This window comes from Electrona antarctica (genome assembly GCF_951216825.1).
Source record: "Electrona antarctica genome assembly, chromosome: 5".
NCBI lineage: Eukaryota > Metazoa > Chordata > Actinopteri > Myctophiformes > Myctophidae > Electrona > Electrona antarctica.
In genome coordinates, this window is record NC_136810.1 from 51,874,074 (window position 1) to 51,888,774 (window position 14,701).

At 38.9% G+C, this 14,701-nt stretch overlaps 1 protein-coding gene across 1 annotated transcript in view; it reads right to left on the reverse strand.

Annotated features, from left to right (window-relative positions):
- Window positions 1-14,701, reverse strand: part of LOC306924035 (patatin-like phospholipase domain-containing protein 2) — a gene marked incomplete at both ends in the record, with an annotated part of 128,566 nt that overhangs the window by 2,922 nt on the left and 110,943 nt on the right. Inside the window, one exon of the mRNA XM_079502378.1 lies at window positions 500-565. Coding sequence (XP_079358504.1) covers window positions 500-565 — 66 coding nt within the window. The remainder of the gene's footprint in view (window positions 1-499; window positions 566-14,701) is intronic.

Sequence of the window (14,701 nt, forward strand, 5' to 3'; positions counted from 1 at the left end):
AAAGCTATGTTTCTATGTCAGTCGTTCTTCGATTTAAAAAAAAATAGCAGACCTACAAAGTGCCGCGCTACGAGCTTGTAGATCTGCTATTTTTCAATAGCTAAAGCATAACATAATGCTAACACCAAAAGGGGTTCCCGCCCAAAATGGTTAACCGCTAATGATTGGCGTACCTCAGGTGTCTGTATTTGGCTTCCTCCTTGTTTCCCCTCTACACCAAATATATTCGCTGATAATAGCAGATTTACAAGCCGATCTACAAGCTTGTAAATATGCTATAGACCGTAGAGGGTATGAGCATGCATAAATTGAGTGGCAAATCGAATGTCAAAGTGAGTTTAATGTCGTTTAATTAATGCAATCAGATGGGACCTTTCTGTTTGGATGTATGGACTATCAAGGCCAGAAAGTCGTTTTTTGCCACTCAGTACACGTTCCTTCATGATTTCTGGGTATTATGATGTCACGCACATAGCCCATATGATATAAGTCAACTCACTACTCCACGGTATGAGGGAGGAACCATTCCACAGTACACAGGGAAAAAACAGCTGCACATCAGAACCTGTGAAAGGGGGCAAAACATTTAGATATCATATAAGCATTCAAGACAGTAAGAGATAAAAATCACCCGTGATTAGGTTGTAGCAGGTCAGCAGCCTGAATTGCCCATAGTGTCGACCCTGACTGTCCGCATACGTCCGCCCTGAGACTGGGAGGTCGGGGGTTCGATCCCCGGCCAGGTCATACCAAAGACTCTGAAAAATGGGACCCAGTGCCTCCCTGAGTTGGAACTCAGTATCAAGGGTTGGATTGGGGATAAGTCCCTGCGACATGGTGTACTTAATCAAGCTGCCTCACGCTACAGAAACAGGAGATAGGCTCCTGCCCTATAGCAGGGGTTCTCAACGTTTTTGGCCGGGGACCCCCGGAAATGCTTTGGCAATGTCTCGGGACCCCCGCCCCGCCCCCTCCCGACCCCCAATATAAATTGACTGCTACAATAACCTTAACCCATTTTGGGCGGGAACCCCTTTTGGTGTTTTAAGCATTGTTATAATTTAGCTATTGAAAAATAGCAGATCTACAAGCTCATAGCGCGCCACCGAGTGGCGCGCTACGAGCTTGTAGGTCTGCTATTTTTGAAAAACCGTGAAAAAAAAAATCTTTTTTTTTTTTTTTTTAATAATTTGGGGACCCCCTAAAATAATTTGGCGACCCCCCGAGGGGTCGCGACCCACGGGTTGAGAACCCCTGCCCTATAGTATGGGCCTCATGGCTCGGCAAGGCTTAGTTACTTAAGAATTGGTTGTGTCTACAAGTGTGACACTGCACTGGCCAAAAAGGTCCTATTAAGTAGATGGAACTCGCATAGGGTGGATCTTTTAACACCACCTGTTTTTTTCTGATTCATTGAAGGGTCTATTTTAAGATTCTGCCAGGTAACAAGAAAAAATGATGTCCCAATGGGTTCATTTTTAACCCTTTCTTACACATACCCTACCTAAATATGCAAATGAAGAGACAAGAGAAAACAGCATAACTATTGACATAAACAACCTACAGGGACAAATGGAACACATGTTTCCATACGATTAGGATAATTAGTTATGAAGATTCAAGCACATCTTGACTCTATTTTAGGGGCAATAACTGCACAAAAATTGCTGAAAATGTTAAAAAACCACTTTCACCTCCATTCACACTTTTACAAATAAATATATACATACACATAATATACATATATACATATCACTCATTCTTGAGATAAGGGACAAAACCTTTTTCAAATCAGTTTTTTATTTATTTTAAGAACCATTCAAATGAAATGGATGTATTTGTAGACACAGGTCTCAACTACCAATCTTGAGAAGGAACAGGTTTTTCGCATAACATTTATTTCTAAAATGGGACATTTATGCACTTTATAACTGATTTATGTCAACTCCGTCAGACACACTAAAATCCCTTTTATTTTAATTTGATAATTTCAACAATACTATAAAGTCCTCAGTTATCTTATAATGGCTTTTAGTAGTCAAGTTAAGTAATACAATTAATTTAATATTGTTTTATTCCAATATCACACTATTATGAAATATCCCATTTCTCAAATCCTTCATTTTCAACCTTTACTTTCAATATTATAACATAAAAACCATGTTAAAAAAAATAAAAAGCATCATTAAGTAGTATTTCAGTTGGTGTTTCAATACATAAGCACAAAATATTTGACATTGAATCATCTATTTCTTTGGAAATGAACAAAAACATCATGTGACCAACGTCTGACGGAGTTGACGGACATCTGACGGAGTTGACAAGTTGAACTGATTTAGGTTCTAGACCACCTAGGATCTTGATTCTGGTAACTAATCCCACATTTTCAAGGATGAGGAATACAGTGGTACTATTTAGATTTGCCCTGTGACCATGGCAGCCATTTTTCAAAATGGCCGCCACCAGAGATGGGCAGTATTTGAAATACATGTATTTGAAATACGTATTTGAAACACTTTTTTGTATTTTGTAATTTGTATTTTGCTGGGATGGAAGAAATTAGATGTATTTTGTATCTAAATACTTTCAGATCTAGTATTTTCTGTATTTCAAATACATAAAATACTTTTTAATGTAATTTTACACAGCCTCAGGTTTAAACTGTAGGGGCAAAACACATGCACCCACACACACCGTGGGCACATTTGAGCCGACAGGCGCGGCCAAAGGAAGCTGACTGACGACGTCTTTCCGGAGTTTTAAGCCAAATTCCAATACCGCAACTTTCACACTCGCTCACTCCCCTCGCGTCCTCCACTCGCTCCTCGGCTCCGCCCCCAGCGAGGAGGAGTGGAGGAGGAGAGGATTCAATGCGAGGACAGAGTGGTGGAGTGGATTTGCCTCTAGAATCGGAATGTACTCCGCTGTCATTTCAAAGCGACGGCACATTCCGCGATCACTTATGACGTGAATCAATTCAATTCAATTCAAAGGGCTTTATTGGCATGGGAAAACACGTTTACATTGCCAAAGCAAAAGTGGTGGAACAATACAGTGTCACACAGCTGGATCACTGGAACTCTGAACCCAGAGCCATACAGTCTACAGAATAGACAATTCATTTGTGTGCATGTAACCGAGGCCAATGTGTATGTATTGGTAACATGTGCAACATGGCTATTTATTCCTGAAATAGTGAATAAGCGCCAGGATGCGCACACTTTTATATTATATGATTGTGAATGTGAAGGGAATTCCTGACCTGCCCGCAGCCCGCGTTCCTTTTTGCTCGTATAAATACCCCCCCTCCTCGGACAGTCCCTCCTCCGACGGTCTTTGCAAATAACGGACACTATAACAGGAATTATTATAGGTAGTCTCTCTGACTTACATATTCAGTTCAGTCCACATATAAATAAATACATATTTGTCACCGTCATTCATAGCAGTCTGTGCATTCAGGCATGCACAGAGATAAATTAACTATAGCTTTTGAGGTGCGCACAATATAGCCTACTTTTATTATGCTTATATCACACAACGCAATAAAGCCAGTGGCTTGTTGTGGTCCTTTCACTTTCACATAGGCTATAGGCTACTGTATCATTCTGAAGCTCTGCTCTATTAATTCAGCGAAAATGTGTCTCTTCAACAAACAGCAAAGCTTTTTAGTTTAATGTGTGTGCGTGCATGTGTGTGTTGGGTCAGCGACAGCGTCTCATCAGCCGCAGCGGCCGGCAGCTAGTGGATGGGGGGGGGGGGGGGGGGGTGCATAGTATCGGGTTTCAAGCAGTGTTTTCTGTGCCACATGTGGAGGAGGCGGACTTATGTCACTGGAGAAGGAAAAAAACATGTACACGTGATGCGGAAATCCGCAGCGAGGAGACAACATACCCCACCGAGCCTGCACCTGATGTACACTCGCTCTATACGGTCTCGGAGAGCCCACTCGGCTCCTCCACTCGACTCCACTCTCCTCCTCGATGGAGCACTTTAACAATCGGAACGTTAACCATTTCCGGGTCAAGCTGGAATGACCCCGAGTGATCGAGTGGGAGTGAGCGAGTGGCCGAGATTTTGGGTATTGGAATTTGGCTTTAGACAGCTGATGGATGGAAAAGAAGCTCCACCCCCGCGGCTGACTGCCTCGACTGACAGATTCCCGGAAATGCTCTCCTCCGCGGCAGTCAGCCGAGGGGGTGGAGCTTCTTTTCCATCCACCAGCTGTCTAAAAACTCGGAAATGACGTAAAATACAGCTTCTTCTGTCCGCGCATGGAATCTAAAGTGTGCTTAGGCCCACACACAACACAACACAATGTGTGATGTCACTTCTGATTGGCTTACACTCATTGAACCACAAATGAGAGGCAGAGTAGGACGGGCCTTGAGTTGACTTTACCTCACATCTCCAAGTTGCAACTAAATGATTACTTGTTCCCCAGAGATAAAAGGTGTATTAATCTAAACATGATTATTGGATATTGCAAGCTAAGGCAAGCTTACAACAGGACATATTTAAATATTAGTAAAGTAGTGGAAGGTGGAGGGAGGCTTTAGAGCTGGGCATGTCTGACTCTGTGGACAAGCAGAACATGTGGACACATGGAACTGAACAGAACAGGGCACACCAAACAACCAACATGTTATAATAAATATGTTTGTTCTACTGTGTAGAGCCTAAATGTGCAGGTGCAGTACTATTTCAACACAGTGTGGGTGTATAATTCTATTTTTGGTGTTTTGTTTGGCTGGATCAGTCACAAAAAACACACCTGACTGCAATTAATCTCATTACAAATTAACAGTTGCCACCTAGTGGCACAACTGCTGTTTGTTTTAAACAGCAGTTCAATATAAAACCTGTCCATGCCCTCTTTGAACTCTTAAATGGTGATTCATACTTTAAACTAGACCATTTACATTTTAGATGAGTCACCACTTTTATGAGTTTATAGTAAATCAGCTTTCATTTATCCTTAGTAGCCTCACTGTTCCTTTTAGCCTTTATTATAATGAAGTGCCCTTTTGTTGTGACATCACGCTGTTCAGGTTAAATTATTAATGGTAATTAAAGGTATATTCAGTGATTTCACTTAATTCAAATATCACTCCTTTTGTTTTGTTGTGATAATCCTCTATAGAGTCCTACTATAGAGTGTGCTGACCATATAACGAGGTCCTCCCTGTTCCTCCCTGGGGGGGGGGGGTCAAAGGACCGTAGGTTTCGTTTTTGGCTAGGTGGCCCAGCCTTCATCCAATCAGGATAGAGAGGGGCCTTCCACCAATCATGATTGAACGGGGCTTGGTGTGTGTGCTGTTACAGCCTGTTGCGTTTCTCCCCACTGTAGTGCGTGCATGTGCACATCTTGTTACCGGGGAAGACCGGGGGGGTTTCCAAATCACTGAATGCTCCTTTAATTGATAATCTATTCATCTTAGTCATTAGTATCTTGTTTACTTATCTTGTTTTTTTTTATTGTTGGTTTAAATGTAAATTGGTGGTAGGCCCAATCAATCAATCAATCAATCAATCAATCAATCAATCAATCAATCTCTTTCTACATTTTTCTCGAGGTAGAAGTCAAAGAGGAGTGACAGTGATGAATCAGATGGCCAATTCATTCCTTTGTGGGTCCTGTTTGATACAGTTATAGCACATTGATTTGCTTAAAATATAAAGTGTATCATTCTTAATAACCTTCAATGTATTAGACCAGTGGTAACCAACCTTTTCAAGCCCAAGAGCCCATTTTATTCCCAATTGTAAGCCATGATCTACCACTAAAACACTTGTTTTTTGCGATGTGTGCACACATCCAGAGACTATAGTTTAAGAATAAATAACTGATAGTTATATAATTAATGCCTAAATATTAAGACAAATGTATTAGAAATATACATATTATTATTATTAGGCTTTTTTTAATAAAACAAAACGCAAAGGACATGAAATTAATTGCTTATATAGCACAATATTTAGTTTCTCAGTTCGATGAATATTCACATTTACAGATGTTCAAATGACAAATGCATACAAACATACATACATGTACATACAGTACATATACAGTATATATACCAATAAAGCGAAAAGTGGAGATGTCATGTTTAAGATCATTGAAATGAATGGCAACAGGATAATCACGGTCATTTCTTCGAATAGAGCTCTTATGTTCACTCATTCTCTGTTTGAACTGTCTAGTAGTTTTCCCAATATATGCTAAACCACAGGGACATTTGATCATGTATACAACATGGGTTGAGACACAAGTATATATACAGAACTGTTGACAAAAACAAAGAAAAAACGTTTTCGGTAACATGTGTCTCCTCACTCTCGTAAGATAAAGGCTATGTTCAAAAAGCACTGGCACATTTTAACCTCTGAGTCTCTGACCCTGAATTATTGTCATTATTGCGAACGCAGTGAGCATTTACTATGAGACCCAGCAGATCACGTCTGTGTGTCTGTGTGTCTGTGTGTGTGTCACGCTGTAACACCACCCGCCCACCACCAGAGGGCGCAGCTGTATCACACACAAAAACACACACACACATGCACGCACGCACGCACACACACACACGCACGCACGCACGCACGCACGCACGCACGCACGCACACACAAAAAACTTAACTTAAAAAAAAACTTAACTTAAAAAAAAACTTAACTTAAAAAAAAAACTTAAAAAGGAAAAACGCACACACACAAAAAACTTAACTTAAAAAAAAACTTAAAAAGGAAAAACGCACACACACAAAAAACTTAACTTAAAAAAAAACTTAACTTAAAAAAAAAACTTAAAAAGGAAAAACGCACACACACAAAAAACTTAACTTAAAAAAAAACTTAAAAAGGAAAAACGCACACACACAAAAAACTTAACTTAAAAAAAACTTAACTTAAAAAAACTTAAAGAAAAAAACCAAAAAAACCTAAAAAACCTAAAAAAAACTAAAAAAATAAAAAAAAAATAAAAAAAAATAAAAAACCTAAAAAAACCCCCTAAAAAAACCCCTAAAAAAAACCTAAAAAACCTAAAAAACCTAAAACGCACGCACGCACACATACACACACTAAAAAATAACTTGAAAAAACATTTAATTTAAAAAAACTTAACTTAAAAAAAACCTTAAAAAGTACGTAATTTATTCTAATTGTTGTTATTGCAATTTACGAGCTGCGTTCGCTTCCCGCGTTTGCGCGTCTTACTTGTTTAAGTACCCTCCCTTGTTTTCTTTTAAACGAGTAAAAAATGTAAAAGACCAACTTGTACATTCTGACTTTCAGTCCCCTAAGGTTTCACTTAGACAGACCTTATTGAGTCCTCTGCCACAGGGCAATTATCGATGTGGCCATTGTGCCCAGTGTGGTAATACACACAAGACGTCCTCTTTTAATCACCCCCATACTGGGACAAATGTCCCTGTGGTTTAGCATATATTGGGAAAACTACTAGACAGTTAAAACAGAGAATGAGTGAACATAAGAGCTCTATTCGAAGAAATGACCGTGAATATCCTGTTGCCATTCATTTCAATGATCTTAAACATGACATCTCCACTTTTCGCTTTATTGGTATAGAACAAGTCAAACTACCAGCCAGGGGTGGTAACCATGATGTCCTTCTCAAACAACGCGAGGCTTACTGGATACACACATTGCAAACCCTCTACCCGAAAGGGTTGAATGATGAGCTATTATTAAATGTTATGCTGTAATCCATAAAATGTATTAATTATATTATTGATTTGAACTTCATGTCCAGTGGGGTACTAAAAGCACCATGTGTCTTCTTTTTTATCCTTTATGTCCACTCTTGTTTGAGTATGGACCTTTTTGACATTTATTTACTTATTTAATTGTATGTTGATTTCCTTATGTATTATGGCATGACTTATATATTATTCCCTGTATTGTTGTAATTGGTGACTTTCAATAATATACTAGGAATGTTCTACAGACGTACTGCACCTTTAAGTCACATGACTGGGTTCTTCACAGCTGCTATCTGATGAATGATTACTATATACAATTTGATTGGTTGTCTAAACCTACTGTTTTTATTTAATGTATTTAATGAATGTCAGCCTATTCTCAAACTATGCCTGAAGAAGGCCGAAAGGCCGAAACGTTGCTATGACTCTTTATTTGACCATGAATACATAATAAACTAAATGTGCTGCACATTTTTTAAATTATACTAGAATAATACAGAAAAGTCAATTTACGGCACTTGGCCTATAATGACATGCCCAAACAAAATGGAGATGCCAGGGTTAAAGAAAACCTTACGACCACCAGGTGACTATAAGACGGTCATTAACTGTGGCATGATGACAGTTTATTCCATATTTGAGGTTTCAATAATTGGGTCTCATCAGTACAGTTAGTGCTTCCATCGCATGTTACATAACATGAGAAAAGGGCCATTTAGGTGCAGAGGTGAGTGGGTGCGTGTTATATGGTTATTGTAGAGACTGCTTGCTTTTCAGAGGACAGGGTTGCTTGAGGTCATGAGGAGATCAAGTTCTACCAGTTCTACCTTATCAAACCGAAACAATTTGGTTTGGTACGGTAGCTTCGATAGTTGGTGACATCTTGATGAGACATCCTAGAGACAGTCTTAGACCTTGCATAGCTGTGATGTCATGCATGACAATGGAACAATGGAAACAGAAAGATAAGAGTCAAAACCATCATGTACATGTACGTACATGATGAGTGATTAGATAACGATAAAAAGAGCATGCCAGGATTTAAAGGAATGCACTAGACACAACTAGTTCCATGCAAGGGCTACTGTAACTTTGATGATCTAAGTGGAGATTGTGGAAGTTGTGCATAATAGTCAAACAAACAAACTCCACATGTCTGGGGCCATCACTGCGAGCTATTCTAAATGCACGTTCTGTGTATTGGTAGTGATGGACTGCCTGTCAGTCTGACACCCGCTCACACCGGGATCTACTTGAATGGCTCGTGTGAGCTACTGGTAGCTCGCGAACCCCTGGTTGGTTACCCCTGTATTAGACATTCTGACAGGTCATTAATTTAATATTTGGCAATTAATTATGAATTTACTTATTATATACATTTTAATAAATGTATTTTCAAAATACAAAATACGTATTTGTATCTCAAATACATTTCTCAGACCAGTATTTGTATTTTGTATTTAAATACATTCTGTGACCCAGTATTTGTATTTTGTAACAAAATACAAATGTATTTTGCCCATCTCTGGCCGCCACCTGCTTACTTTACAATAACTCAAGTTCTACACCACCTAGGATCTTGATTCTGGTGACTAATCATACATTTTCAAGGATGTGGGATACATTGGTACTATTTAGATTTGTCCTGTGACCATGGTAGACATTTTTCAAAATGGCCGCCAACTTTCTGTCATTTCCCAATAACTCAAGTTCTACACCACCTAGGATCTTGATTCTGGTGACTAATACTACATTGTCATGGATGAGGAATACAGTAGTACTATTTAGATTTATCCTGTGACAATGGCAGCCATTTTCAAAAATGGCGGACCTGCTATTATTTTACCAATTAGTCAGGGAATATTATCAGAATGTCAAATCTGGGAATACATTTCTTACCAAGAATTTTCTTGTTTGTAAAGGTGTCTACTAACATATCCCACATTGGTTTCTATTGAACCACCCTAGGGGAATTTTTGACAGCTGCTGAAAGTTGGGTACCATCAACAACCAATATAAGGCTAAATGTTCTCATTTTCATTATGCTTTAAGTAGCATGTGGCATGTCAAACGAGGGGGTTTTCATGATTCTGAATCCATTCCAAGCATTAGTTTTGCACGAAAAACACTCCTTGGGCTAAAAACGGCCATAGCCATCATCACAGATGTGATGAGGTAAGCACATTTGGGCACATTTGGGCAAGTGGCTATGGCCAAACTAGGGGGTCTATGGCCAAACTAGGGGTCAAACTCCTTGGGCTAAATTCGGCCATATCCACTTGCCCAAATGTGCCCAAATGTGCTGACCTAATCACATTTGTGATGACGGCTATGGCCGTTTTCAGCCCAATGAGTGTTTTTCGTGCATAGCTAATGCTTGGAATGCATTCAGAATCATGAAAACCCCCTAGTTTGACATGTCACATGCTATAAGCATAATGCATAAGCACTGATGACGCGGAGGAGGAAACACGGCGCCAGCACCCACAGCGCGCATGACTGTGTTGTTGAACATTTTTGTGGTGATGTGGGCGGGGAGACAAATCTACCTTGTATGCTGGCATGATGTCACTGAGCATCATTAATGTACCCAAGGACCGCACCCACCTGAGACATCAGCAACATTATGAAAACATAATTATAACATCATTGTGTTTAGTTAGAAACAATTTGTACTAGTTTGACACAGACCGCAATAGACTGTACTGCTGAGCATTTGTTATTTACACAGGAATTGCAGCATCATCAATTACAAAGGTGAGCTATAGTGCTATTTAAACTATGATAGTACTTACATGAAGACAATGATTTATTGTAATACCAGTTTTCTGAAATTAGGCATTATATAATTATGAAAATATGCCCACATTTGCATATCTTTCCAGAATCAAAATCGGAAAATTGGATAAAGCCACAGTAATTTCATTTTATTTACATGTTAGAGTCAAAGGTTTTAAATAAGGGAATATTTGATATTGATGGATATTTTATAGACAGTTGACACACTGACAAACTGTAAGTTGAGACATGCAATACTGTGGTGACACACAGAGTAAACTGCTTAGAGTTATTTACAATTAGGCTGTAAAGACAAAGCCTTTTGTTGAATGCTGCTAAACACCCCAGGGGGGTCGGGGTGCTGTTCCTAATAATAGGGAAAGCTCCTATATCGAACTGCAAACTAACAGCTGTGTGTGTTTCAGAGGGCTCCTGCTCTCTGCTCCAGAATCGACATGAGTCTACAATTAGTAAGGGCATTTTATCAGGTATTTGACCAATCTGGGAACTAAATCGTTACCAAGAAATGTCTTCACCAATGTGTTTCTAAATGTGTCTAATAACATATACTAAAAGTTTGAAATTCAACTCCTGTGGGAAAGTGAGTTATTAGCATAATATGTGACCATACCCTTAACATCCTATATAAGGCAAAAAAGTCCAAATTTCATCATTCTTTAAGTAGCATGTGACATATGAAACTAGGGGGTTTTCATGATTCTGAATCCATTCCAAGCATCAGTTTTGCACAAAAAACACTCCTTGAGCCAAATTAGGCCATATCCACTTGACCAAATGTGCTGACCTCATCACGTTTGTGAGGCCGTTTTCCTCCCAAGGAGTGTTGTTTGTGCAAAACTAATGCTTGGAATGGATTCAGAATCATGAAAACCCCCTAGTTTCATATGTCACATGCTACTTAAAGAATGATGAAATTTGGACTTTTTTGCCTTATATAGGATGTTATGGGTATGGTCACATATTATGCTAATAACTCAATTTCCCACGGGAGTTGAATTTCAAACTTTTAGTACATGTTATTAGACACCTTTAGAAACACATTGGTGAAGACATTTCTTGGTAACGATTTAGTTCCCAGATTTTCATAGATTTCTCTTACTAAATGTATTTGTGCTTAATCATTTAGACTGGTTAACAATACAGTTTGAACTATTTCAATACATGTGTTAAAACAATGTTCTGCAGACTTCATATATAGTATAGATATTGAATTAGTCTTATTGGTATAGAACATATAGTTCGTTACATGAGCTACATGCCATGTCCCTCCTCTCACAGGATTTTCCTGTGAGTAAACATTCTGATTGGCTCTCATAAAGCGGAGGTAGTCTGTTTGTATCCACAGAGGTGGGATCTTGAAGTTAGTAAATACTGCAAATGTTGTGAACTGCTGAGAGTTCACACTGATTAGCGACATGATGTGACTCCACTGTATTCCACGGGGCTTTCTGCCCGTGGAGCCTTGTTACTGAGAGATTCTGTTCAATAAAACTGATCAGATGTGACGACTAGAACCTGCGCTTGCCTGCCTTTCTTCCACTCTCGACCATCACTGCTACAAAGACACATTGGGTCACTTGGTGCAATAATATACATCAATATCCCTATAGGCTACTATCACTCCATAAATAAGGAAATATTGTGCGCAGGCATATTATTATTATTTCTTTTTTGCAAAATTAACTAATGAGTTTGTTTCATAAGACACAGAGTTTGAAGGATCAAATGATCAGTTTATCAAGTAAGATGAGTTAGTTATAATGGAAATGTATACGGAAAGTGGCGACCTTTATACATATATATATTGTATATATCAATTTACATCTGTACCCTCAGGTGAGGGTGAAGCTGAATATTCGTTGTCAAGTTTTGTAATACGTTCCAATAGGTGGACCTGTTGTTGTCTTTTTAATTTATTGTGCTTTGAGCAATAAGATATTATTTCGCCTCTTATTACAGCTTTCAAAGTTTCCCATAATAAAGATGGAGATACAGAGTCTGATTTATTATTTAAAATAAAGTCATCAATTTTATTTGAAATGAATGAGCAAAAATTGGGATCGTTTAAAAGTAGAGGGCTTAGCTTCCAAGGAGGACGTGGCTTATGCAAATTTGAGAAGTTTAAATCAAGCAGTAAGGGGGCGTGGTCTGAAATGACAATTGCTGAGTATTCAGTATTCTTCTGAGGGTAGGAGGAGTTTATCAATAAAGAAGTAATCAATCCTAGTAAAGGACTTGTGTACATTAGAGAAAAAGGAAAAACATTTTTTATTTGGAAATTGGAATCGCCATGGGTCAACGCAACCCATTAAGTTCATAAATGTGGATATTGTTTTAGCCATTTTGGTGAGGGGTCTTCTCTTTGAACTAGATCTATCGAGAGATTGGTTAATTGTACAATTTAAGTCGCCACCGAGGATCAAACAAGTTCAAATCGGGTAATAAAGAGATTACCTTGTTCATAAAGGCCTCGTCATCCCAGTTGGGCGCATATATGTTAACTAGAAGTACCGGGGTGTTACAAAGACATCCTGAGACTATAACAAAGCGGCCATAGGGGTCAGTAATAATATATTTTGGGGTAAATTGGATCTTTTTGTGGATTAGAATGGCAGTGCCCCTTGTCTTTGAATCAAAATTGGAGTGATAAATTTGACCAACCCAATGTGTTTTTAATCGAATATGATCTTTCTTGGTCAGGTGTGTCTCTTGTAAGAAAGCTATCTCAGTTTGAAGGTGCTTCAAGTGTGAGAGAATGCGTCCTCTTTTAACTGGTCCATTCATTCCCCCTGTGTTCCAACAAGTGAATCTCAAGGTATCCCCTCCCACTCGCACACCTCTGTTTGAAATATTAGCCATAAGCTAGACTGGTAGAGGATGGGTAAACTGGTTCGAGGCATGAAAAAAGACAGAAAGAAGAGAAAGATAGGAAAGAGAAGTGCTTAGAGAAGTCATGTTTTATATTCAAAGTAGGCCATATCGGTAATGCTATATATACCAAATGGTGAAGTGTAGGGTCAAAGTTCCCCCCCCCCCCCCCCCCCCAAAACGTAAAACATATACCCAGACAAACATAACATTTTAAACAAACTAAACAACACTAAACCTGACATAACTAAAAACATCCCTATTCCTAAGCCTGTCTTCTCAACTAAGACTAGCTGCAGGACCCTATATACCAGGGGTGCCCACACTTTTTTGACTTGAGAGCTACTTGCTAAATGACCAGCTCAACAAGATCTACCCACCAAAAATTATATTATCCCATTGCTGAAAATAGTTTCAAAATCTACCTGTGGGGGCTTTGGAGTGTGTGTGTGTGTGTGTGTGTGTATGAACACACAAATTGGTGTCCCCAAGTTTTTATGCTTAGGGTTAGGTTTAACATCTACATCTATCCATTAGGGCTTAGGTTAGATCAGTTAGTGTGTGTGCGTGAGTGTACACCCTCTTTGAATATGCCACTCACTTTGAATAAAGATTTGAATAACATACGGTTTGCAAGACTGGAATGCTGTGTTATTCTGAATGGTGCAGACAACACAACACCCGTAATGGAATATTAATATTTGCATAGTTGCACTTCATGTGTCCTTCATTTCCTTCAATGCCGGTTTCTTGTTGTTCCATTTTGGATGACTGGCTTCCATTAACCACTTAAATCATGCATAATAGTGAAAATAGGTAGATGAATGTTGTTTTTTGCCGAATGTTCCCCTATTTTTAAGACATGCCGACAATAAAGATGCAAGGCTGCTGCGGTATAACAATCCAGATTTTGTGGTGGTGGTGTACACTTTAAATTTCAGCACGTGGCGCTCGTAGTTTTCGTCGAAAACAAAGTATTGCATTGTGGGTTTTTTTAAATTTCATTTAAATTATTTATATTTTAGGCCAGGGGCATGTCATGTGGTCTACCTGCACAGCCTTTGTGATCTACTGGTAGATCATGATCTACCTTTTGGGCACCCCTGCTATATACTATACTATCCCGCCCCATTTTCTGACAATTCATCTTCTAATCGTCGGCTTATACTGAAACTTTAGTAGTGGACCCATTTAAACATATTAATACAGTAGTCGGGGAGTCAATCTGAGAGAAATAAAAAAATAAACAACCAAAATAATAATAATAATAGTGATAAGAGTAACAACAGTGACAACAACATAGTAAAGAGGGCAC